The 24,632-nt window shown below is 42.7% G+C and overlaps 2 protein-coding genes across 2 annotated transcripts; one reads left to right on the plus strand and one right to left on the minus strand.

Moving 5' to 3' along the window:
• Positions 1–13,021: 13,021 nt before the first annotated feature.
• Positions 13,022–16,163, plus strand: LOC135557458 (proteasome subunit alpha type-6). The gene is made up of 7 exons (XM_064990723.1): positions 13,022–13,210; positions 14,005–14,099; positions 14,224–14,305; positions 14,534–14,689; positions 14,957–15,135; positions 15,316–15,410; positions 15,622–16,163. The coding sequence occupies exons 1-7, from the start codon at positions 13,069–13,071 to the stop codon at positions 15,677–15,679; spliced, it is 807 nt and encodes a 268-aa protein (XP_064846795.1). The 5' UTR covers positions 13,022–13,068; the 3' UTR covers positions 15,680–16,163.
• A 2,178-nt stretch (positions 16,164–18,341) lies between these two features.
• LOC135557457 (NF-kappa-B inhibitor alpha-like) lies at positions 18,342–20,811 on the minus strand. The gene is made up of 5 exons (XM_064990721.1): positions 20,488–20,811; positions 19,855–19,963; positions 19,344–19,640; positions 18,964–19,221; positions 18,342–18,748 (listed from the first exon to the last, which is right to left on the minus strand). Exons 1-5 carry the CDS (start codon positions 20,730–20,732, stop codon positions 18,716–18,718), a joined length of 942 nt encoding a protein of 313 aa, XP_064846793.1. The 5' UTR covers positions 20,733–20,811; the 3' UTR covers positions 18,342–18,715.
• Positions 20,812–24,632: the final 3,821 nt, after the last annotated feature.

Raw genomic sequence — 24,632 nt, forward strand, 5'->3', positions numbered from 1 at the left:
TTACTGACGAGCTCAGTGACTTTCAACATGGCACTGTTATAGGATGCCACCTTTCCAACAAGTCAGTTCGTCAAATTTGTGCCCTGCTAGAGCTGCCCCGGTCAACTGTAAGTGCTGTTATAGTGAAGTGAAAATGTCTAGGAGCAACAACTGCTCAGCTGCGAAGTGGTAGGCCACACAATCTCACAAAATGGGCCCGCTGAGTGCTGAAGCACGTAGCGCATAAAAATAATCTGTCCTGAGTTGCAACACTCACTACTGAGTTCCAAACTGCCTCTGGAAGCACAATAACGATTCATCTGGAGCTTCAGGAAATGGATTTCCATGGCCGAGCAGCTTCACACAAGCCTAACCATGCACAATGTCAAGCGTCATCTGGAGTGATGTAAAGCTCGCCGCCATTGGACTCTCTGAAGTGATGAATCACACTTCATCATCTGGTAGTCCAACGGACAAATCTGCGTTTGGCGGATGCCAGGAGAACGTTTCTTGCCCCAATACATACTGCCAACTGTAAAGTTTGGTGGAGGAGGAATAATGGTCTGGGGCTGTTTTTCATGGTTTGGGCTAGGCCCCTTAGTTCGAGTGAAGGGAAATCTTAACTCTACAGCATCTGTGATTCCAACTTTGTGGCAACAGTTTTGGGAAGGCCCTTTCTTGTTTCAGCATGACAATGCCCCCGTGCACAAACGAGGTCCATACAGAAATGGTTTGCAGAGATCGGTGTGGAATGAACTTGACTGGCTTGCACAGAGTCCTGACCTCAACCCCATCAAACACCTTTGGGATGAATTTGAAAGCTGACTGCGAGCCAGGCCTAATCTCGAAACATCAGTGTCCGACCTTACTAATGCTCATGGCTGAATGGAAACAAGTCCCCAACATCTAGTGGAAAGCCTTCCCAGAAGAGTGGAGGCTGTTATAGCAGCAAAGGGGGGACCAATTCCATATTAATGCCCATGGTTTTGGAATGAGATGTTAGACGAGCAGCTGTCCACATACTTTTGGTAATGTAGTGTATGTCTGTGTGGCAGGCTTGGCAAGCCAAGTCAACCGCCTCAATGCTCCTAATGAGTTTAGAAGGTACCTGACCACAGAGAAGAGCTGTGAAGAGACAGGGAGGTCACATCTCTGCTCATTGTGGGTGGTAGTTAGGGGTTTGGGTCAAAGGTCACAGAAGGAAAGGTAGCTTCTCTTCAGACACCCACGGAGTAACACTGAGGCAGAGGCAGGCTAACAGGGGGTTTCAGTCAGGCATTGTTGGGCAAATATGGGGTTCTAAACATTTTGTGTTCCGTGGCCCACTGAAACACTTTCAGAAAAGGCAGCCTGGTTGAGAATCACTGAGGTATAAACCATCAAAACGGCAACCTTTTTTCACACCTTTTTGATGCATAAAGGCATGGTGGAATTTACAAAGCACCTGTTTTAGTATTTCACAACATTTACATTACATTTAAGTCATTTAGCAGACGCTCTTATCCAGAGCGACTTACAAATTGGTGAATTCACCTTCTGACATCCAGTGGAACAGCCACTTTACAATAGTGCATCTAAATCATTAAGGGGGGGGGTGAGAAGGATTACTTAACCTATCCTAGGTATTCCTTGAAGAGGTGGGGTTTCAGGTGTCTCCGGAAGGTGGTGATTGACTCCGCTGTCCTGGCGTCGTGAGGGAGTTTGTTCCACCATTGGGGGGCCAGAGCAGCGAACAGTTTTGACTGGGCTGAGCGGGAACTGTACTTCCTCAGTGGTAGGGAGGCGAGCAGGCCAGAGGTGGATGAACGCAGTGCCCTTGCTTGGGTGTAGGGCCTGATCAGAGCCTGGAGGTACTGCGGTGCCGTTCCCCTCACAGCTCCGTAGGCAAGCACCATGGTCTTGTAGCGGATGCGAGCTTCAACTGGAAGCCAGTGGAGAGAGCGGAGGAGCGGGGTGACGTGAGAGAACTTGGGAAGGTTGAACACCAGACGGGCTGCGGCGTTCTGGATGAGTTGTAGGGGTTTAATGGCACAGGCAGGGAGCCCAGCCAACAGCGAGTTGCAGTAATCCAGACGGGAGATGACAAGTGCCTGGATTAGGACCTGCGCCGCTTCCTGTGTGAGGCAGGGTCGTACTCTGCGGATGTTGTAGAGCATGAACCTACAGGAACGGGCCACCGCCATGATGTTGGTTGAGAACGACAGGGTGTTGTCCAGGATCACGCCAAGGTTCTTAGCGCTCTGGGAGGAGGACACAATGGAGTTGTCAACCGTGATGGCGAGATCATGGAACGGGCAGTCCTTCCCCGGGAGGAAGAGCAGCTCCGTCTTGCCGAGGTTCAGCTTGAGGTGGTGATCCGTCATCCACACTGAAATGTCTGCCAGACATGCAGAGATGCGATTCGCCACCTGGTCATCAGAAGGGGAAAGGAGAAGATTAATTGTGTGTCGTCTGCATAGCAATGATAGGAGAGACCATGTGAGGTTATGACAGAGCCAAGTGACTTGGTGTATAGCGAGAATAGGAGAGGGCCTAGAACAGAGCCCTGGGGGACACCAGTGGTGAGAGCGCGTGGCGAGGAGACAGATTCTCGCCACGCCACCTGGTAGGAGCGACCTGTCAGGTAGGACGCAATCCAAGCGTGGGCCGCGCCGGAGATGCCCAACTCGGAGAGGGTGGAGAGGAGGATCTGATGGTTCACAGTATCGAAGGCAGCCGATAGGTCTAGAAGGATGAGAGCAGAGGAGAGAGAGTTAGCTTTAGCAGTGCGGAGTGCCTCCGTGATACAGAGAAGAGCAGTCTCAGTTGAATGACTAGTCTTGAAACCTGACTGATTTGGATCAAGAAGGTCATTCTGAGAGAGATAGCGGGAGAGCTGGCCAAGGACGGCACGTTCAAGAGTTTTGGAGAGAAAAGAAAGAAGGGATACTGGTCTGTAGTTGTTGACATCGGAGGGATCGAGTGTAGGTTTTTTCAGAAGGGGTGCAACTCTCGCTCTCTTGAAGACGGAAGGGACGTAGCCAGCGGTCAGGGATGAGTTGATGAGCGAGGTGAGGTAAGGGAGAAGGTCTCCGGAAATGGTCTGGAGAAGAGAGGAGGGGATAGGGTCAAGCGGGCAGGTTGTTGGGCGGCCGGCCGTCACAAGAAGCGAGATTTCATCTGGAGAGAGAGGGAGAAAGAGGTCAGAGCACAGGGTAGGGCAGTGTGAGCAGAACCAGCGGTGTCGTTTGACTTAGCAAACGAGGATCGGATGTCGTCGACCTTCTTTTCAAAATGGTTGACGAAGTCATCTGCAGAGAGGGAGGGGGGGAGGGGGAGGAGGATTCAGGAGGGAGGAGAAGGTGGCAAAGAGCTTCCTAGGGTTAGAGGCAGATGCTTGGAATTTAGAGTGGTAAAAAGTGGCTTTAGCAGCAGAGACAGAGGAGGAAAATGTAGAGAGGAGGGAGTGAAAGGATGCCAGGTCCGCAGGGAGGCCAAGTTTTCCTCCATTTCCGCTCGGCTGCCCGGAGCTCTGTTCTGTGAGCTCGCAATGAGTCATCGAGCCACGGAGCGGGAGGGGAGGACCGAGCCGGCCTGGAGGATAGGGGACATAGAGAGTCAAAGGATGCAGAAAGGGAAGAGAGGAGGGTTGAGGAGGCAGAATCAGGAGATAGGTTGGAGAAGGTATGAGCAGAGGGAAGAGATGATAGGATGGAAGAGGAGAGAGTAGCGGGGGAGAGAGAGCGAAGGTTGGGACGGCGCGATACCATCCGAGTAGGGGCAGTGTGGGAAGTGTTGGATGAGAGCGAGAGGGAAAAGGATACAAGGTAGTGGTCGGAGACTTGGAGGGGAGTTGCAATGAGGTTAGTGGAAGAACAGCATCTAGTAAAGATGAGGTCGAGCGTATTGCCTGCCTTGTGAGTAGGGGGGAAGGTGAGAGGGTGAGGTCAAAAGAGGAGAGGAGTGGAAAGAAGGAGGCAGAGAGGAATGAGTCAAAGGTAGACGTGGGGAGGTTAAAGTCGCCCAGGACTGTGAGAGGTGAGCCGTCCTCAGGAAAGGAGCTTATCAAGGCATCAAGCTCATTGATGAACTCTCCGAGGGAACCTGGAGGGCGATAAATGATAAGGATGTTAAGCTTGAAAGGGCTGGTAACTGTGACAGCATGGAATTCAAAGGAGGCGATAGACAGATGGGTAAGGGGGAGAGAGAGAATGACCACTTGGGAGAGATGAGGATCCCGGTGCCACCACCCCGCTGACCAGAAGCTCTCGGGGTGTGCGAGAACACGTGGGCAGACGAAGAGAGAGCAGTAGGAGTAGCAGTGTTATCTGTGGTGATCCATGTTTCCGTCAGTGCCAAGAAGTCGAGGGACTGGAGGGAGGCATAGGCTGAGATGAACTCTTCCTTTTTGGCCGCAGATCGGCAGTTCCAGAGGCTACCGGAGACCTGGAACTCCACGTGGGTCGTGCGCGCTGGGACCACCAGATTAGGGTGGCCGCGGCCACGCGGTGTGGAGCGTTTGTATGGTCTGTGCAGAGAGGAGAGAACAGGGATAGATAGACACATAGTTGACAGGCTACAGAAGAGGCTACGCTAATGCAAAGGAGATTGGAATGACAAGTGGACTACACGTCTCGAATGTTCAGAAAGTTAAGCTTACGTAGCAAGAATCTTATTGACTAAAATGATTGAAATGCTACAGTACTGCTGGAGTAGGCTAGCTGGTAGTGGCTGCGATGTTGACACTACACTAATCAAGTCGTTCCGTCGAGTGTAATAGTTTCTACAGTGCTGCTATTCGGGGCTAGCTGGCTAGCTAGCAGGTTGATTGCGTTACGTTACCTTAAAAGAACGACAATAGCTGGCTAGCTAACCTAGAAAATTGCTCTAGGCTACACAATTGTCTTAGATACAAAGACGGCTATGTAGCTAGCTAGCTACGATCAAACAAATCAAACCGTTGTACTGTAATAGTTTCTACAGTGCTGCTATTCGGGGGCTAGCTGGCTAGCTACGTTAAAAGAACGACAATAGCTGGCCAGCTAACCTAGAAAATCGCTCTAGACTACACAATTGTCTTAGATACAAAGACAGCTATGTAGCTGGCTAGCTACGATCAAACAAATCAAACCGTTGTACTGTAATGAAGTGAAATGAAAATGTGATACTACCTGTGGAGCGACGCGGAATGTTGACCGGGTAGTTGAAGTTCAATTCGGTAGAGGTTGGCTAGCTGTTGGCTAGCTAGCTAGCAGCATCTCCTACGTTAAGGACGACAAATAGCTGGCTAGCTAACCTCGGTAAATTAAGATAATCACTCTAAGTCTACACACTCTAAACTACACAATTATCTTGGATACGAAGACAGCGAAGACAACTATGTAGCTAGCTGACACTACGCTAATCGAGTCGTTCAGTTGAGTGTAATAGTTTCTACAGTGCTGGTGGACAGTGGATGTTAGCTAGCTGCTTAGCTAGCTGCTGGGCAGATACGTTAGGACGACGAAATACGATAATTATGCAATTATCTTTGATACAAAGACGGCTATGTAGCTAGCTAAGAAGAAATTGCTAAGATTAGACAAATCAAACCGTTGTACTATAATGAAATGTAATGAAATGTAATGAAAAGTTATACTACCTGCGGACCGAAGTGTAGATGCGACCACTCGCTCCAACCCGGAACCATTCCTCCATGTCCCACTAATCAAATACCTCTCAAAGTTTTTTTTCTCTGAATAAATGCTAATATTGAGTGTCAATCTGTGTCAAAGGGATTGGCGTACACATGTCCCCAGAAATCAAAAGTAAAAGTAAAACTACATTGTAAATTCATCTTGCTTATCCACTTATTTTATTCCCTCTTTTTCCTTCAACAAGGCATTTTCAAAAACATTCCGTTTCTAAGAAACTGTGAAATGTACAGCACCAACATTTTATTCTTATCTCACGAAAGTACAGTACCTCAGTACTTTGAGATTTATTCAATAATCTTAATTGCTACTCTCACTGTGATGAACAAAGTATTTATGAAGAACTAATCATAATTTATTATTTTTGCATTATTTTCAACTGTATTTCAATCGGGGATATGAGTTTCCTAGAATTGTGTGTTCTATTTGTTTTTCTTACTAAAATCATTATGCGTGGAAAGATAAGTTCACAGACGTCTGGTATATAAATGTGTCAAATGTATGCACTTCAAATGAATGGATCCCACGATTACAAAGGAAGGCAGTGTCATTGAGCATCTCTCACCTATTAACCTTTGGTATGTTTGGAAAATATGAGCAAAACTATGGTGGTTCTGTATGAAAATAAGTACTCACTGCCAGTGGAGATCCCCCAGGACCCCATGAGTAGGTCTGTAACTGTCTGTCCCACGCATCGCTATATGAGGAATGGTGGTGGGGGTCTTTCCTCTCAAAAAGGGTAGATAGGCTATAGACTATAATTAATGAAAATACTGCTTCCTTTGATATAGAAAGAACAGAAGTGAGAAATACAGAAGACAGGAAAGGGAAAGACTAATGAGAGGTATCAGGTCTGTTTAATGGGGTTGTGGGATGTCTGTGTACATTGTGAAATATTAAAACAAGGTGGCAGGTGGTGCTTTTCAACAGTCATTTTCTATTTCCCCAAAAATATTTTAAAGTCCTTCTTTGTTTCAAATGTCAGGTGGCTGAAAAAATGTAGTCTGTTTAGACCTGTTTAGAGCTATTGTCTGACATTTGCTCTGACATTTTACAACGCAAATTAGTTATACAACTAAACATTGCAAATATGTGCCCTTACCACAATAGACAGTCTGGAGTTGTGAAATCCTATGTAGGCATTTTAGTCTTGACACACCCTGATCTGTTTCACCTGTCCTTGTAATTGTCTCTACCTCCTCCAGGTGTCGCTTTTTTCCCCTGGTGTATTTATCCCTGTGTTTCCTGTCTCTCTGTGCCAGTTCATCTTGTATGTCTTTCAAGTCAACCAGTGTGTTTTCCCCCCACTCCTGCTTCTATTCTCTTTTTGCTAGTCCTCCTGGTTTTGACCCTTGCCTGGACTCTGTACCCGCCTGCCTGACCATTCTGCCTGCCCTGACCTCGAGCCTATATGCCACTCTGTACCTCCTGGACTCTAAACTGGTTTTGACCTTTTGCCTGCCCACAACAATTCTCTTGCCTACCTCTTTTGGATTGATGAATAAATATCAAATGATCTGCCTCCCGTGTCTGCATCTGGGTCTCGCCTTGTGCACTTATAAGTCTTTCCAAACAAAGCCCCATCTCTCAACACTATTGAACCCGAGACAACATTTAGTGACAAGAAGTAACTATGACTATAGGGAAGCAATTTAATCCAGCTTTGAGTCCAAAAGGGAAATACCTAGCCTGCGATGTACATAATGGTCCAATTCAATCCCATTATAATCCCTGTTCTCAAAGATTACCAGGAACAGGGAAAGATACCCTCTACACAGACAGTCAGGCCTCCCAAGAGCAGCGTAAAGGAAGTACTGTATGTTCTGCCACATGGACTGCGGTACTTTTTGTTTATTGGTGATTACACATAAGAATTTCATAAGAAAAATGTTTCCCTCCAGCGATAGAGTGCTTTCCTTCCTTCAAATTAACTGTATATTTTTTCTTTGCCTGGTAAAATTCCTGGCAGGAACTCCACTGCCTCTCTAGAGGAATGCACAGAGGCCAAATAAGGAGTACAAGGAAATGAGGGATCATGACGAGGGCTGTTACAACATTTAGTGACAAGGAGTAACTATGGCTATGACTGCAGACTGCGGTCAAATTTCACGTGACTATTCGTCACGGAAACTAGTCTTCTCCAAGCTCTGATGCTGCTGACGGTGCTACTCAGCACTCTATTGTCCCTCTAATCACTCTGATTCAAAACAAATGTTTTCAAAAATAAATTTAAAAAACAAATCAAATCAAACATCCTAGTAAAAATGCCCTGTCTTAGGTCAGTTAGGATCACCACTTTTAAGAATGGGAAATGTCAGAATAATAGTATAGAGAATGATTTATTTCAGCTTGTATTTCTTTCATCACATTCCCAGTGGGTCAGAAGTTTACATACACTCAATTAGTATTTGGTAGCATTGCCTTTAAATTGCTTAAATTGGGTGTAACGATTCTCCTCATCATCTGAGGAAGAGTAGTCAAGATCGGACCAATGCACAGCGTGGCAAGTGTCCATGTTAAATGTATTCAATAACTGAACACTGAAACACAAAGTAAACAAAAGAACAACCAAAACAGTCCTGTCTCGTAGAGAGACAGAAAACTACCCACATGTCAAGTGGGAAAAACAGGCTGCCTAAGTATGGTTCTCAATCAGAGACAACAATTGCCAGCTGCCTGATTGGGAACCATACCAGGCCAAACACATAGAAATAGAAAACACAGAACACAAAACATAGAATGCCCACCCCAACTCACGCCCTGACCAAACTAAAATAGAGACATAAAAAAGGAACTAGGGTCAGGACGTGACATTGGGTCAAATGTTTCGGGTAGCCTTCCACAAGCCTCCCACAATAAGTTGGGTGAATTTTGGCCCATTCCTCCTGAAAGAGCTGGTTTAACTGGAGTCAGGTTTGTAGGCCTCCTTGCTAGCACACGCTTTTTCAGCTCTGCCCACAAATTTTATATAGGATTGAGGTCAAGGCTTTGTGATAGCCACTCCAATACCTTGACTTTGTTGTCATTAAGCCATTTTGCCACAACTTTGGAAGTATGCTTGGGGACATTGTCCATTTGGAAGACCCATTTGCGACCAAGCTTTAACTTCCTGACTGATGTCTTGAGATGTTGCTTCAATATATCCACATAATTTTTCTCCCTCATGAAGCCATCTATTTTGTGGTGTGCACCAGTTCCTACTGCAGAAAAGTACCCCCATGATTTTCCCATGATGTCAACCAAAGAGGCACTGAGTTTGAAGTTAGGCCTTGAAATACATTTCCAATTGACTCAAATGATGTCAATAAGCCTATCAGAAGCTTCTAAAGCCATGACATCATTTTCTGGAATTTTCCAAGCTGTTTAAAGGCAGTCAACTTAGTTTATGAGAAACTAGTTTTAATGACTCCAACCTAAGTGTAAGTAAACTTCCATCTTCAACTGTATTTATTAATGGGGTGGCAGGGTAGCCTAGTGGTTAGAGTGTTGGGCTAGTAACCGGAAGGTTGCAAGTTTAAATCCCCGAGCTGACAAGGTACAAATCTGTCGTTCTGCCCCTGAACAGGCAGTTAACCCACTGTTCCTAGGCCGTCATTGAAAATAAGAATTTGTTCTTAACTGACTTGCCTAGTTAAAAAAAACATGAACCTTCCTGATTTTAAGTACATTGCTTTCCTTTACTACAGGAGTATAGCTTACCTGGCTGGCATGAAAATGAACCACGGGAAAAGAGTCCATTCGCTATTTAAGTGTATCGATGATGTGTATTTATTTTCCCCTGACACTGTTCCGAGACAGGTGCATGATAATGGTCCATTCTAAATCAAAACTAATTTCACACATACAGTGGGGCAAAAAAGTATTTTGTCAGCCACCAATTGTGCAAGTTCTGTGCAAGTTCTCCCACTTAAAAAGATGAGGCCTGTAATTTTCATCATAGGTACACTTCAACTATGACAGACAAAATGAGGAAAAAATATCCAGAAAATCACATTGTAGGATTTTTAATGAATTTATTAGCAAATTCTGGTGGAAAATAAGTATTTTAGTATGCAATGCAGGACATGCTAGATAAACTAGTAATATCATCAACCATGTGTAGTTAACTAGTGATTTATGATTGATTGATTATTTTTTATAAGATAAGTTTAATGCTAGCGAGCAACTTACCTTGGCTTATTGTATTCGCATAACAGGCAGGCTACTCGTGGAGTGCAATGAGAGGCAAGTGGTTAGAGCGTTGGACTAGTTAACTGTAAGGTTGCAGGATTGAATCCCCAAGCTGACAATGTAAAAATCTGTCGTTCTGCCCCTGAGCAAGGCAGTTAACCCATCGTTCCTAGGCCGTCATTGAAAATAAGAATGTGTTCTTAACTGACTTGCCTAGTTAAATAAAGATGAAAAAATAAGTAAAAATAAAAATCGGCCAAATCGGTGTCCAATAATACCGATTTCCGATTGTTATGAAAACTTGAAATCGGCCATTCCGATTAATCGGTCAACCTCTAGTCCGGACATCTGGCAGTCTCTAAGGGGGTGCCACAGGGTTAAATTCTCGGGCCGACTCTCTTCTCTGTATACATCAATGATGTCACTCTTGCTGCTGGTGATTCCCTGATCCACCTCTACACAGACGACACCATTCTGTAATACTTCTGGGCCTTCTTTGGACACTGTGTTAACTAACCTCCAGACGAGCTTCAATGCCATACAACTCTCCTTCATGGCCTCCAACTTCTCTGAAATGCAAGTAAAACTAAATGCATGCTCTTCAACTGATCGCTGCCCGCACCTGCCCGCCCGTCCAGCATCACTACTCTAGACGGTTCTGACTTAGAATATGTGGACAACTACAAATACCTAGATGTCTGGTTAGACTGGAAACTCTCCTTCCAGACTCACATTAAGCATCTCCAATCCAAAATTAAATCTAGAATCGGCGTCCTATTTCACAACAAAGCATCCTTCACTCATGCTGCCAAACATCTCCTTGTAAAACTGACCATTCTACCGATCCTTGACTTCGGCAATGCCATTTACAAAATAGCCTCTAACAATCTACTCAACAAATTGGATGCAGTCTATCACAGTGCCATCCATTTTGTCACCAAGGCCCCATATACTACCCACCACTACGACCTGTACTCTCTCGTTGGCTGGCCCTCGCTTCATACTCGTCGCCAAATTCACTGGCTCCAGGTCAAGTCTTTGCTAGGTAAAGCCCCGCCTTATCTCAGCTCACTGGTCACCATTAGCAGCACCCACCCATAGCACGTGCTCCATCAGGTATATTTCACTGGTCACCCCCAAAGCCAATTCCTCATTTGGCTGCCTTTCCTTCCAGTTCTCTGCTGCCAATGACTGGAACGAACTGCAAAAATCACTGAAGCTGGAGATTCATATCTTCCTCACTAACTTTAAGCACTAGCTGTCAGAGCAACTCACAGATCACTGCACCTGTACATAGCCCATCTGTAAATCACCCATCCATCTACCTCGTCCCCATACTGTATTTATGTATTTATCTTACTCCTTTGCACCCCAGTATCTCTACTTGCACATTCATCTTCTGCACATCTATCACTCCATTGTTTAATTGCTATATTGTAATTACTTCGCCACCTTGGCCTATTTATTGCCTTTACCTCCCTTATCTTACCTCGTTTGCACACAATGTATATAGACTTTTTTTCTACTGTAATTTTGGCTGGATGTTTGTTTATTCCATGTGTAACTCTGTTGTTGTATGTGTCGAACTGCTTTGCTTTATCTTGGCCAGGTCACAGTTGTAAATGAGAACTTGTTCTCAACTACCTGGTTAAATAAAGTTGGAATATATTATTTTTTTAAACGGAGCCAGCACGTGGAGACTTGCAAGATGATGCAATGAAGTCCAGACTGACAGACAGGCTTGGTACTGATGTCTCTGAATGGCACTAGTCATGACATTTTTACTAGCTACAACTTTTACTTGTATTGTCTTTTTTATTATTGAATTGAATGGTATCAGTCAATTCAGGGAGGCATTGACTGATACCATTCTGTGTGTTCTGCAGCAGTGTCAGGAACTCCTGTTTTATAAAGGAAGGAAGGTATGACCACTCTGACATGTTTGCCAAAATGGAGATAGGCACAGTATCTGTATCAGCTGTGAATGACAATGAAATAAAGATGAAAGGTGCACATTGTTATATTAGCAGAACACTGCTTCTAAGGTATTATGTAAAGCACATGTCAAACTCGTTCCACTGAAGGCCTAGTGTCTGCAGGTTTTTTCTCCTCCCTCGTGCTTGATTGATGAATTAAGGTCACTGATTAGTAATGAACTCCCCTCATCTACTTGTCTTGGTCTTAATTGAAAGGAAAAAACTAAAACCAGCAGACACTAGGCCCTCCATGGAATAAATTTGACACCCCTGATTGATTGTTCGGATTTTTTATTCTACATGTACCTGTTACTACATTTGAAAGTTATCAAAACACTTTAGAATATCTACATAAATTCAGCAATTGCATTCTCATATTACTCTGTTGGTTACTGACCTATTCAAAGCTCCCTCCAGCATCTCACCATACATATGTCTGTAGTTACTAAACTGCAGGAGGTTTGTTCATTGTGATTGAGTGGAGGGAAACAGCTGCGGGCAAGGTTCTGACAGATGGGTGTGTCTTGTTGTTGGCAAGTACCGACCCAAGAATCACTCACATCAAACCACACTCCCAAGCCAACTCACGCCTCACTTCTGTCTTGACCGCCAGCATTTGTTGAGAAGCAAGCCAAAAAACAAGGCTATATCAGCAGGTGCAGTTCCCCTTTAAGATGTTTGACCAGAGTTAAAGGCCAGCAACACTCAGTATTATTTTCCGAACCCCATGAAATGACACCATATAATGATTCTACAGACTCTACTTAAAACTCCCCACCCAACTGTAACATCTGAACTAAGAATTGTTTTTCCAGTATAGTGTTATATACCATATATATTGTCCATGGCCAGGCACCCCCATTGTAAGCTGTTTTACCACAGTAAAAGGCCAGCAACACTCTGTATTATTCAGTGCCCCATGAAACGACACCATATATAAATTCTACAGACCCTAATGAGTACTCCCCACCCCACTTCTACATCAGCACAAATCGTTTTTTCTCTATAACCCAATATGTAATGCATACATTGTGATTTGAATTGGGGGCATTTATTTGACCTTGGAACATGTTTTAAAAACCCACATTTAATGCAAATGTCACTTAAATATGAATCAATGTTCATGTTTAGAGGATTATTTATCATACATCATGAATAAATATTGGTTAATGACACCTTACTACCATTACACGGGGGACGTTTATTTCGAACGTTTCTGAAATTCCGTGATCCGGAAGTACTTTTAGTATTGATGAAATGCTGGTTCATTTATGCATGAAGTGAGATTGTGTTTACAACATATTTTTCACTTCTTAGCTAACCAAATTCCAACCAAGATGTCCCGGGGCTCAAGTGCAGGTTTTGATCGTCACATCACTATCTTCTCTCCAGAGGGTAGACTCTACCAAGTTGGTTAGTACGGTATATTTCCATTTGCATGCACACAATATTGTACCCAGCTTGGTAAATGCTCTGTCATTGTTCCTAGCTAAGTAGCTAACGCTAATAAGTTGATAACTAGCTAACTTGCATTACGTCTATAGTCATTTTTTTAATTTAACATATTCAAATTCTGCATGCAGTTTTAAGTTTCGAAATTTAGTTTGACTGCCCCCAACTACTAATGTAGCTAGCTAACGTTAGATATCCGCACAATAAGCAGAATGCTCAGTTTGCTAGGCTAACACCTGATAAGAAACACCATTAAAATAACTAGCTAGCTACCTACTCACTCAACATGAAATTGTCATTTGTACTAGATAGCGACTGAAAACATGTTGCTTTATTGTGGTAATTGTAGACGTGAGTGCAGCTAGCTAGTTGCTAATGAGGGAATCTAGCTAACCACAGTATGTTGTTAGCAAGCTGGGAAGTCTCGCGAGGCCATCTTAGTAAATCTCAACGTGAAGGAAGAATGGGTGTCAGATACAATTGTGTATAATCATTGGTCAGACATAGAGATCCTATTAGATAGATCCTATTAGTACTGTGATTCCTAATTCTATGGTATCAGAGGTGTGCTGTTATCTGAAGTGCTTTTGGCCTTTATTTAACTAGGCAAGTCAGTTTTCAATGATGGCCTAGTAACATTTGGACGACAGACTTGTACCTTGTCAGCTAGTCCAACGCTCTAACCACTAGGCTACCCTGCCGACCCATGCACTGATCCGATCATGTTCTGAATAACCCTGTTGTGTTTTACACAGAATATGCTTTCAAGGCCATAAACCAAGGTGGTCTCACATCAGTAGCAGTCAGAGGTAAAGACTGCGCAGTCGTCGTCACACAGAAGAAAGTACCGGTAAGTTCAGCTGTAAAACCATGCCCGTTTACCTCGTAGTTTTAGGCTTTTCGCAAGTGGAGTACTAACTTACTCCAACAATTTGATCCTTAAAAAGGATGTTACCTTGTTTTGTCTGTACTAGGACAAGCTGTTGGATGCCTCCACAGTCACTCACCTGTTCAGGATAACGGAGAACATTGGCTGTGTGATGTCAGGGATGACAGGTAGGAGTAGGATACACAATGCCTTAGCAAGACTACTTGGTAAACTGCTACGATGGTCAAAGCCAACTCTTATTAACAACTTCACTTTTACTTGTATCCCAACTCATATAATTCAACTCTTACTAAAAAAAGTACTCTTCCTCCTTCCATGTGCATAACATTAAGGCCTACATTGAAATTGCCAATTCCCAGTTCTGGCTCTAACTGCTTGACTCTTCTCTCCTCCAGCGGACAGCAAGTCCCAGGTTCAGAGAGCGCGCTACGAGGCAGCCAACTGGAAGTACAAGTATGGTTATGAGATCCCAGTGGACATGCTGTGTAAGAGGATTGCTGACATCTCTCAGGTGTACACACAGAATGCTGAGATGAGGCCGCTGGGATGCTGTAAGTACATGTTTATTCATGTTCACTATCACTGGATTTATATGTGTTGGAACTGAAATTTGAAGCACAAGTTCTACATACTAGGCAGTCAAAAGCATGGAATTGTAATGAGCCGTGTTGTACTCCTAATTTTAATTCAGATAATTATAGAAAGACAATGCCAATGCATCTTTCCCTGATAGCGTTTACAACTCTTAGATTATCTTCTGCACAAACAAAATGTTCTCCTTGACCAGTATCCTGTCTTTCCTTTCTTCTGTTTTTCAGGCATGATAGTGATAGGTGTGGATGAGGAGTGTGGTCCCCAGGTGTACAAGTGTGACCCTGCAGGCTACTATTGTGGGTTCAAGGCCACTGCTGCAGGGGTCAAACAGACAGAGGCCACCAGCTTCCTGGAGAAGAAAGTCAAAAAGAAACTCGACTGGACCTTTAAAGAAACTGTTGAGGTAGAAAACCCCTTCCACTCCGCTAACTGTGTATATAGAGTACAACGTTTAGTGATACAATGAAATTAACTACAAAGTGAAATGTTCTACGGTCAGCATTTGTTTCTCCCCTCTGCAAAAACAGTAGATGTGATTGCAAGTGGTTTAATTGTATCTCTCTCCTTCTGCCTCCCTCTTCAGACTGCCATCACCTGTCTGTCAACAGTTCTGTCAATTGATTTCAAGCCCTCTGAGCTGGAGATAGGAGTCATCACAACAGAGGATCCTAAGTTCAGGTGAAGCACCACTCTGCTCTGAACACTCTCACTTAGCATCATTAGGCCCCATATAAAATACAGTAAGACCTTTGTTGTTTAGAAAATGTGTAAAAGTGGTACACTTTAGGTGTGGTGTTATATTGGTCTGTCCCACTAATGTACTGCCAGAATTGGGTTTTTGCGAAGTTCATAGTTGGGAATTTGAATCTGTATTTCTTTATAACTGCAGGATTCTGACTGAGTCTGAGGTGGACATCCACCTGGTGTCCCTAGCGGAGAGAGACTGAGCCCAGAAAGACTACGGAGTCCCAGAGAGAGATGTTGAATGATGGGATTTGTAGTCCCCCTGTTGAAGAATGGTGTTATCCTTGTATTTTACCCCCTGTTCCATTAAAAATGTTTCTAGTAAATTCTTATATTTTTTATTTATTTATTTTCAGTTAGATCTCTTAACCTGTCCCGGCATTTTCTCTCAGGTACTAGTGACAGACTGTAGGAGTATGACAATATTTTTCTTTTTAAATCAGTGCTCCATGTGTGACCCACAGATTTGACTGAATTCTGTGCACCAGGCCTTCGTTATATGACCTAGTACAAATTTGACTTTTTATCTTGTTAAAGGTCTGTTCCAGAGGTTTTGTATATGTTTTCGCTAGTAATTCTGAAAGTAGTACTCACGAGAGTTCAGGAAATGTTGCACAGTTGTGTACTACGTCATCCATTTCGTATGTTACATACAACATATAAATAAATTGCAATTCGTAGGACGTGTTTCAAATGTGTAAGTGCATTTCTACAATATGTTTGTAAGTGCTTAAGATCCTATTCTCTCTTTTAAAGGAGGTGACCTGACTGAGACAGATTTAGAAACTGGGAAAGTTTTGAACATTTCTGCAGAGTAGAACATTGACTTCCTGTTGTGATTAAATGAGCAGAACCACGTCATACTGCAGAGCTGTGGTAAAGGTTCTTTACTACAATCAGTCAACTGGTTGTGTCCTGTTTAGCTCCTATCATTTCTATGCATTCTCCACTTTCAGAAAGTCAAAAATAAATTTGGTTGAAAATGCACCTCAGGCGACAATCACAAGGCAAACCGTTTTGAGAAAAGAGTGCAGTATTTATGTGATATGAGATGTCAGTAAAAGGTGTTTACATACCTGAATGCATAGCGGGTAAAGGTTGAATGGCTTCCAGATAAATGTATTATCAATAAGTGAACTAGATGGGATATTTGCCTATTGGAAAACGTCACATATCGAATGCAGTTTAGATTACAGAGGCAAAAGATTAATCCAAAGTCTCAGGATTAGTGTTTTGTTGACTCGTCATGTTAGTTCTAATTCCAGAGGGTATGAACAGATCACATGCATAGGTACTGTTGCGTCCTTGGGTGAGGCTGAGTCAGATTCCTTGGGAAATCCCCTGAGAATCCAGAGGTCTATAGGCCAACTGATGTTTATGACCCACAGTAATTATAGGGTCCATTTTACACTGCCAGTAGTCCAACGATCATGTCTTTTTCTACCACTGATGGACTATAATAGTGTTTTTCAGATGTGCAACTGGGAGCAAGGGTTGCTGAAGGGAGAGCTGCGGATTTTAGAATATTCGTATGAAAATCTGTCACCAATTGGAAACCTGGGGTAATGCTAAGTCAGCTGAAATTTAGCCTTGTCCTGTTTTATACTTTTAGCTCTCAGGGTTTCCCAGTAGTCATTACTGCTTCTGGTAATACAAATAATAAGCATGGGTAATCCAGTCTGGTAAATTTCAATAATTCCCAGATTGGTGAACAGTAGGTTTTCTACAGAATGAGTCGGCTCTTCCCATGCCTACCCAGACTGATTCAGTGGTGCTTCTGTAATGTTTTGTATAAAACTCCTCTTACACATCCAATCCGGGAGGGAGTTTTAAAAATGTGACTCACAGATCTGATGACCCCACCCCAACCAAGTAACCCCAGACTGGTCCTCTGTAGCTCCGTTGGTAGAGCATGGCATTTGCAACACCAGGATAGTGGGTTTGATTCCCAGGACTAGCCATACGTAAAATGTGTGCACGCATTACTGGTGCTTTGGATATAAATGGAATATATATTATTTATTTATTACAAGTCCTGTGTGTGTTATGTGGGGGAAGGGGAATTCACTTGTCTTGCAAGTGGTGGGAAAAAGTACCATGTTTTCATACTTGAGTAAAAGTAAAGATATCTTAATTGAATATGACTCAAGTGAAAGTCAACCAGTAAAATACTACTTGAGTAAAAGTTAAAACGTATTTGGTGTTACATATACTTAAGTATCGAAAGTAAATGTAAATGCCACAACATCCTTAAGTATCAAAATTAAAAGTATAAATAATTTTAAATTCCTTTTATTAAGCAAACTAGATGAAACCGTGTTCTTGTTTTTTTTTTTAAATGTGTGGATAGCCAGGGTCACATTCCAACACTCACACATAATTTACAAATGAAACATTTGTGTTTAGTGAGTCCGCCAGATCAGAGGCAGTTGCATTTTGGAATGTTCCTTTGACCCGTTTTCCTGTCCTACTAATCATTCAAAATGTAACTAGCACTTTTGGATGTCAGGGAAAATGTATGTTGTAAAAAGTATATTATTTTCTTTAGTGAAAGTTGTCAAAAATATAAATAAATAGTAAAGTACTGATACGCCAAAAAAACAACTTTCAAGTATTTCTACATAATTACTTTACACCACTGGCCTTGTGTGGGATTTTCTATGTGAGTAATGTTGGCTATGTGAGGCAGTTTATTGAGATGGTTTGATACTGTATATTACTGTGTAAAAAGGGCCATGGAGAATTACTAGAGTGTAACAGGAAATTCAGGACTGTACTGTGAGACAGTTTGCTGAAATAATCATCGTGTCACAGGAAATGAACCAAAACCACAGTGCGTAAGAGTAGGAAATAAAGCAGTGAAAATCCATTTATAGATGCATATTTTATTCATTATTTTCAATAGTGTTTCACTCACATTTAATAAAAACATTCACAAGTATAAAAATATCTCTGTGTATTTACAATATATTACTGATATATACATGAAAATAGGAGAATTCTCTGAGGTCAGGGGTCATATTATGTGTTCCGGTGCATTTGATCTTCACAGAACACCAGACTTCCATCCCGACCAAACGGCATCTTCAGTCTTGTCTCTCTGTCGCCTTTTCTGTCTGCCGACTCTAGGCGGCTCTCCCGAAGGCTTCTGGGACCTGGAGTTCCCACTGTGCTTTGACTGGACTGGCCCGGAGCAGCTTCATCGACTTGACTTCACGTCACCATGTGATGCGACCACTTCAATTCTGCCCGAATGTAATGTCATCGTACATCTGTGTAGAAAAAAAGAAACAACGATTCTGTAAACTCAACTCATTTAAATAGAAAAAAAGATGTATTTGTTAGTCAATAGTCAATCCACTTGAACAGATAGAGCCTTTCCCCCCTCTCTCTAGTACTGCAGTTTTTAATTAATTTAACCTTTGTTTATATAGAGATCAAATCTCTTTTACAAGTGAGACCAGTGTAGCTGTTGTTAGCTTCTCACCTGTTCATCATCAGACATGCACTCCTCCTCGCTCTCTTCTGATTCGCTCTCAGGCAGCTCTCTGAGCTCCTGGTCTGTCTTCTCATACAGCTGGTGGCAGATCTCAGTGTTCTGACGCCCGTAGGTCAGCTGGTACGGCGTGTAGCCCCCATATGTCACACTGTTGACGTCAGCCCCCAGGGAGAGGAGCCGGTGGACCAGGGATAGGTTCTGGAGGTCTACAGCCAGGTGGAGCGCTGTACGACCGCTACATTGTTCCTGAGGGGAAACAAAAATACACCAAACGTTAGTTTTTTTTGGTTTGAGAATACATTTAGGTGTTCAATCATCAATGGGGATACTTGATTATTGGCAACAGAATACCTGTGTGATGAACATACCTGTGCATTGATGTCGGCACCAAGCTGAACCAGACTCTCCACCATGGAGAGGTATCCATTAATGGAGGCAAGGTGGAGGCAGTTGTGTCCGCTGTAGTTGGGGAAGGTGAGGATGTAACTGAGGTGGCGGAGGCAGTTTTGGGTGATCACACTGAAGGAGGTGAGAGAGCCCTTCTTACAGGCGATGTGGAGGGCGGTGTTCCCACTGTCGTCTACTAACCGCGGGTCACACCCGGCCTTCAGTAGCCTCTCTACAAGATGGGGCTGTTCTGTGATTACTGCCAGGTGGAGCGCAGTCTGAGAGAAGAATTAGGTGGTTAGATATCGTTTTCAGGTGTAAGTACCACCATTTAGATGGCTTGTTCATAACAGTTAATAACTATATGTGTCGTGATGACCACTTGTTCAATAAGACAGTTGTTTATCAACCAATTAATTGTTTTAATTAACGAAGGAGGTATGTTTTTTAATTGATCAATTATCTATTTCCCCATTGGTCATCAATAATTACCTGTCTCTGATTGTTTTGTGCGTCCAGTAATATATTATCATTGTGTGACAGTTTGATCATACGCTCGGCTTGTTCTGTGGCTTCATGAATAATGGCCAGGTGGAGAAACCTGTGTGGAGGAGGGGAAAATAAAAGTTAAAAAAAGGCTGTGATTCAGATATGCATGGCGCATAGGAAGTGGTTGAACAAAGCGCTAACACTAGAGCCTTGCGCAATAAAGGATTTTTTTAGGGTTATTTCCACCAGTTGCGGCTTGACACATCTGATGCATTATCATTCCTGGCATCTCGTCAGGGACTTTCCTAATTGCGCAGAGCTGACTTTAGCACCGCCTAGGCGCAGCTCTAAGGCAAAGTACATACTCATCATACAACTGAGTCCAATAGTCATTTTGTTAACTTGCAAATTATGACTATCAGCTGCTTAATTTTACAGCATCTTGATAACATGAGCATATCTGTAAGTTTTGTATACTTTATGAAAGCATACGATTTTGCATAAAATGCTGTATTCTTATAACATTGCTTTAGATTATAATAGAATATTTAAATTTGCCTTTCTGCACTTGCAGTAGGCCTATAGGCCTACGTCCCTTTTAAATGCAACATTAACCAAAGATAAAAGTGAACTTACGTGTCGCCGTCCTCGGTCACTGTTTTCCTCCAGGGTTCATTACTGCAGGGGTTTGCCAAGACTTCGACATTGGCCACTCTCAATTCCTCCAGCTCCTTCACAAGGTTACCATATTCATCCTCTTTTAGAGAATCCAGGCCGCTATCAAAACGGTCTTCTTGGCAAGGTACCATTTTCCCGTGCTTCGATTCCATATCATCATAGTTATAATCCATTTGTTTGTGGTTTGAAACTGTAACATCCATAGTGAATAGACTAACTGACTGATAAGTCGACTCACTTCTCTGTTCTCTCTCAAGTTTGGATTTGGAGTGTGTGTTGGAGGGAGGCGCCAGTGGGTTTAATGCTCTATGGGGAGGAGACAAAGAATGGGGGATTTCCACGTTGAGTTATCTCGACACAACTAGCAGGGAAACTCATAGACTGGGCTTTTATGAGAAAAATTCCCCCTCGAATTAGCCTCACAGACTCAGAGTAAGAATGAAAACTTGTAGTTTCCTATTAGACATCAAAATCTACCTGTGATGCAGACAGAAATAACTTCAATGAATGAGATAAATGAATGAGAGACAAACGGGTGCCTTTGACAGGTTCTAGAATAAATCCCTTTTCACTTGGGGAATTAATGTGTCATAACGAGGTAATTGAGGGAAATTACATAATTGTTCAGCACATTTTGCAGATTTTGACTGTATACAGGACAGACTAGTATTTTGATAACTATGCATGCAGGTGTTCCATGGAATGTAAATTGAAGGTCAACCAGTGTGTGAAATATCATATTAGTTTACCCTATTTATTATTGTACTATTACAGTTCTGCACCTCACCTGATCTCATATGCTATCATACATGGATAAAATGCGTATCTGCAAGCATAAACAGATAATACAATGCAAATGTATTCTCCATATGGTCAGGTTTTATCCAGGTTGGGATACCATGTTGGAGGGATGTTTGCAGCCTTCATGTAGGAATACAGAACACAAGTCCAGTGTGGGAAATATTTCCTCTAGTTGCATAGTTCACATGTCTTTGGTGAATCAGATAGAGTTGGGAGACAGATGATTCCACAGGGACTCTCTGACTGCAGAATAAAAAAAAAACAGGGGCGTGGTGTACATAACCCCACAATGAAACTGACACTGCTGCATGTTCCTTCATGGGATATAGCCTACTGGAGTTACCCTTGATGTGCTGCAAATACCTAATGTAATATTACATGACATTCCCTTGGAAATCAAAAGGGTTTCCCTAAAACAACACTATTGAGAGATGTTGTGAAGATGTAGGTTATGCAAACATCTTTGGTATTTACATCATGCTTGACGTTTGACCCAGTCTAAGGATGTGAATGTGTGAGGGGGATATCACCACAGAGGGAAACTTCTCACCTTGCATAACATCCCTGCTGGCCTTACCTTGCGTGACAGCGTTTATAAACTCTATACTGTCTACCTGGGATAGCCGCACCCTGCCATATCAACTGAAAACTTCATGTTTGCACAGGGACAGATGATTTTAACAACATAGCAACCGTAACCACTAACAGCAAGCATTCACACATCTGTGGGGCGATACTGGGTGTGATGACACTGTACACACACACACGCACACACCCTGCTGTCTGATGTAAAGTGAGGGTGTGCGTCACACCGCCAGGAGTCATGACAACAGGCACAGTCCTCTATCTGTGTAACAGAACATCTCTCTGACAAGTAAAGTGCCACAATACTGAAACTAGGCTAAGGACACAATATGCTTTTTCTGGGGAGGATTTGAGTCATATTTCATAATGTTATCATGAGTTTTGATTAGATTTTTATAAGGACCCCCCCTGCCAAAAATATAGGAAGTCCTTGCTAATTTGCTATAGTAAAATGTTGTAACATCCTTCCTTCAGCCAATTCTCTGTTCTGTGTTTACTATGGTTTCCATGAGCACCATTTCTATCACCTTCGAAGCCTTAATCTCTCTACATTGCCCTCTATCGGTTTGCAGTTGTAAAAGCTACTTCCTTGCTTAACTATTACACAAGCATATGCATTGCTCAAGGTACCACATATGCTTGTTTGCAAAGATAGTGCCCTTATGATGTTTCCACTGACCTAATGATTTTAACATTTAGGCTTACTCCAACGTAAAACAATAGTCTGGATTCAGACTTCAACTATCTATTTATGGGACGTCATTTGTGGGATCACTTCTTATATTCAACTGATTTGGTAGTTTCAGTAGTCATTAATTGTTACATTAGTCACATTCGTTTTTCCAGTCAGTTTTGTGTTACTGCCTCATTTTGCTGTTCAGTCTTATTAAAAAGCCCTAGAGTTGATGTCTGTGCCCCCGTGGAAATCTAATTAGCATAATCCAAAATCCCCATAAAAATCAGTCTATTTAAGATATCTGTTTGTATGGGTGGCGTCTCAATCCACTGCATCTGCCAATGTCATCCTTCCGCATCTGCGGTGAAAGGTGGGAGAGCTAAAGCTGTGTTTGTCAGACCAGGAGACATGCTGAAAATCAGTCTTATCACGAAAGTGTCTGTAGCACCCGAACGGTTTGGCCTACAACTATTACTATTATCACCCCTCTATGGAAAGACGAGACTCTCTCACGAACACGTAGCTCTGTAGCATGACCACAAGCCTCACAAGACTTGCCTGAAGGTAGCCCGGTACCAGCTAAAAACATTTAAGGAAGTAGTTTAGTGCCTAAAAAAGGGGTTAAATATGAGGGTTCCTAAAATTCTAAATCAAAGCTCCATGATCCTTGCTATGACCAATTAAAAACAATTCATGTTAACTTTGTACAGTAATTTCCTGTCTGAGTTTCAATAATACTGCAAGGCAAGTTCCCCTTTCTAGGAACAATTTGATATTCCAGTCTAAAAATAGAATCACACAATGACACAGCATGTATAACTTCCTCCACTGTTCCATATACTGTATGTCAGGGGTCATGTGTGTGTGTGTGTTTGTAAGAATGCATGTGTGTGTGAGTGGACACAGTTACAATACCACGCAGATTGATTTAGTATAAAATAATGCCTTCTACTTTCTGTTCTAGGACTTTAATCTGTGGACACAGCACCCACCCACAGTTCTTACAGACTTGAGCCAATGTGAAAATGAGAGGGCACTTTAATATGTCAATCAGATGGCACCATTTATGTTCCACTGTCTGAATAGTATTAAATAGTCAACCTTTCTGCCCCTGAATTGACAGGGTAGTGACTCACATCTGACTCATGCTATGGCTAACATGTCTAAAGCTTCTTGGTGACAGGGGGGCAGTATTGGGTAACTTGGATGAATAAGGTACCTGCTACTCTGTCCCAGATGCTAATATATGCAAAGTATTAGTAGTATTGGATAGAAAACACTCTGAAGTTTCTAAAACTGTCTGAATGATGTCTGTGAGTATAACATAACTCATATGGCAGGCGAAAACTTGAGACAAATCCAACATGGAAGTGGGAAATCTGAGGTTTGTAGTTTCATTTAAGTGATTGCCTATCCAATATGCTGTGTCTGTGGGGCCAGATTGCACTTCCCAAGGCTTCCATCAGATATCAACAGTCTTTAGAAAGTTGTTTGAGGCTTCTATTGTGGAAGGGTGTTGAATAAGAGCTGTTTCAACAAGTGGACTAGGGTGAGGGCAATCAATTGTTGACTGCGCGGTCACGCGGAGACGCCGTTCCTTCTTTTTCCTCTGTAATGAATACGCTATTGTCCGGTTGGAATATTATTATTGATTGTAAACATCATTTGACATGTTTCTACAAACTGTAATGGAACTCTTTTGACTTTTCGTCTGGATTTTGCGCTAGCGCATCATGCCTTTGGAGTAGTGAACTAAACGCGTGAACAAAACGGAGGTATTTAGACATAAATATGGACGTAATCGAACAAAACGAACATTTCTTGTGGAAGTGGGAGTCCTGGGAGTGCATTCCGACGAAGATCAGCAAAGGTAAGTGAAGATTTATAATGCTATTTATTACTTTTGTTGACTCCACAATATGGCAGGTTTTATGGCTTGCTTTTATTTGCTGAACGCTGTTGTCAGATGATTGAATATTGTGCATTTGCGGTAAAGCTTTTTTGAAATCTGACACAGCGGTTGCATTAAGAACAAGTTTAT

This window comes from Oncorhynchus masou, chromosome 16 (assembly GCF_036934945.1).
Source record: "Oncorhynchus masou masou isolate Uvic2021 chromosome 16, UVic_Omas_1.1, whole genome shotgun sequence".
Taxonomy (NCBI): Eukaryota; Metazoa; Chordata; class Actinopteri; order Salmoniformes; family Salmonidae; genus Oncorhynchus; species Oncorhynchus masou.

Coding starts and splice junctions, on each gene's coding strand:
- LOC135557458 (XM_064990723.1), top strand. CDS start 13,069: ATGCATGAAGTGAGATTGTGTTTACAACATATTTTTCACTTCTTAGCT. Junction 13,211..14,004: donor GGGTAGACTCTACCAAGTTG/GTTAGTACGGTA, acceptor TGTTTTACACAG/AATATGCTTTCAAGGCCATA. Junction 14,690..14,956: donor GATGAGGCCGCTGGGATGCT/GTAAGTACATGT, acceptor TCTGTTTTTCAG/GCATGATAGTGATAGGTGTG.
- LOC135557457 (XM_064990721.1), bottom strand. CDS start 20,732: ATGGATGTTACAGTTTCAAACCACAAACAAATGGATTATAACTATGAT. Junction 19,641..19,854: donor CACAAAACAATCAGAGACAG/GTAATTATTGAT, acceptor TTCTTCTCTCAG/ACTGCGCTCCACCTGGCAGT. Junction 18,749..18,963: donor GCATGTCTGATGATGAACAG/GTGAGAAGCTAA, acceptor TTTTCTACACAG/ATGTACGATGACATTACATT.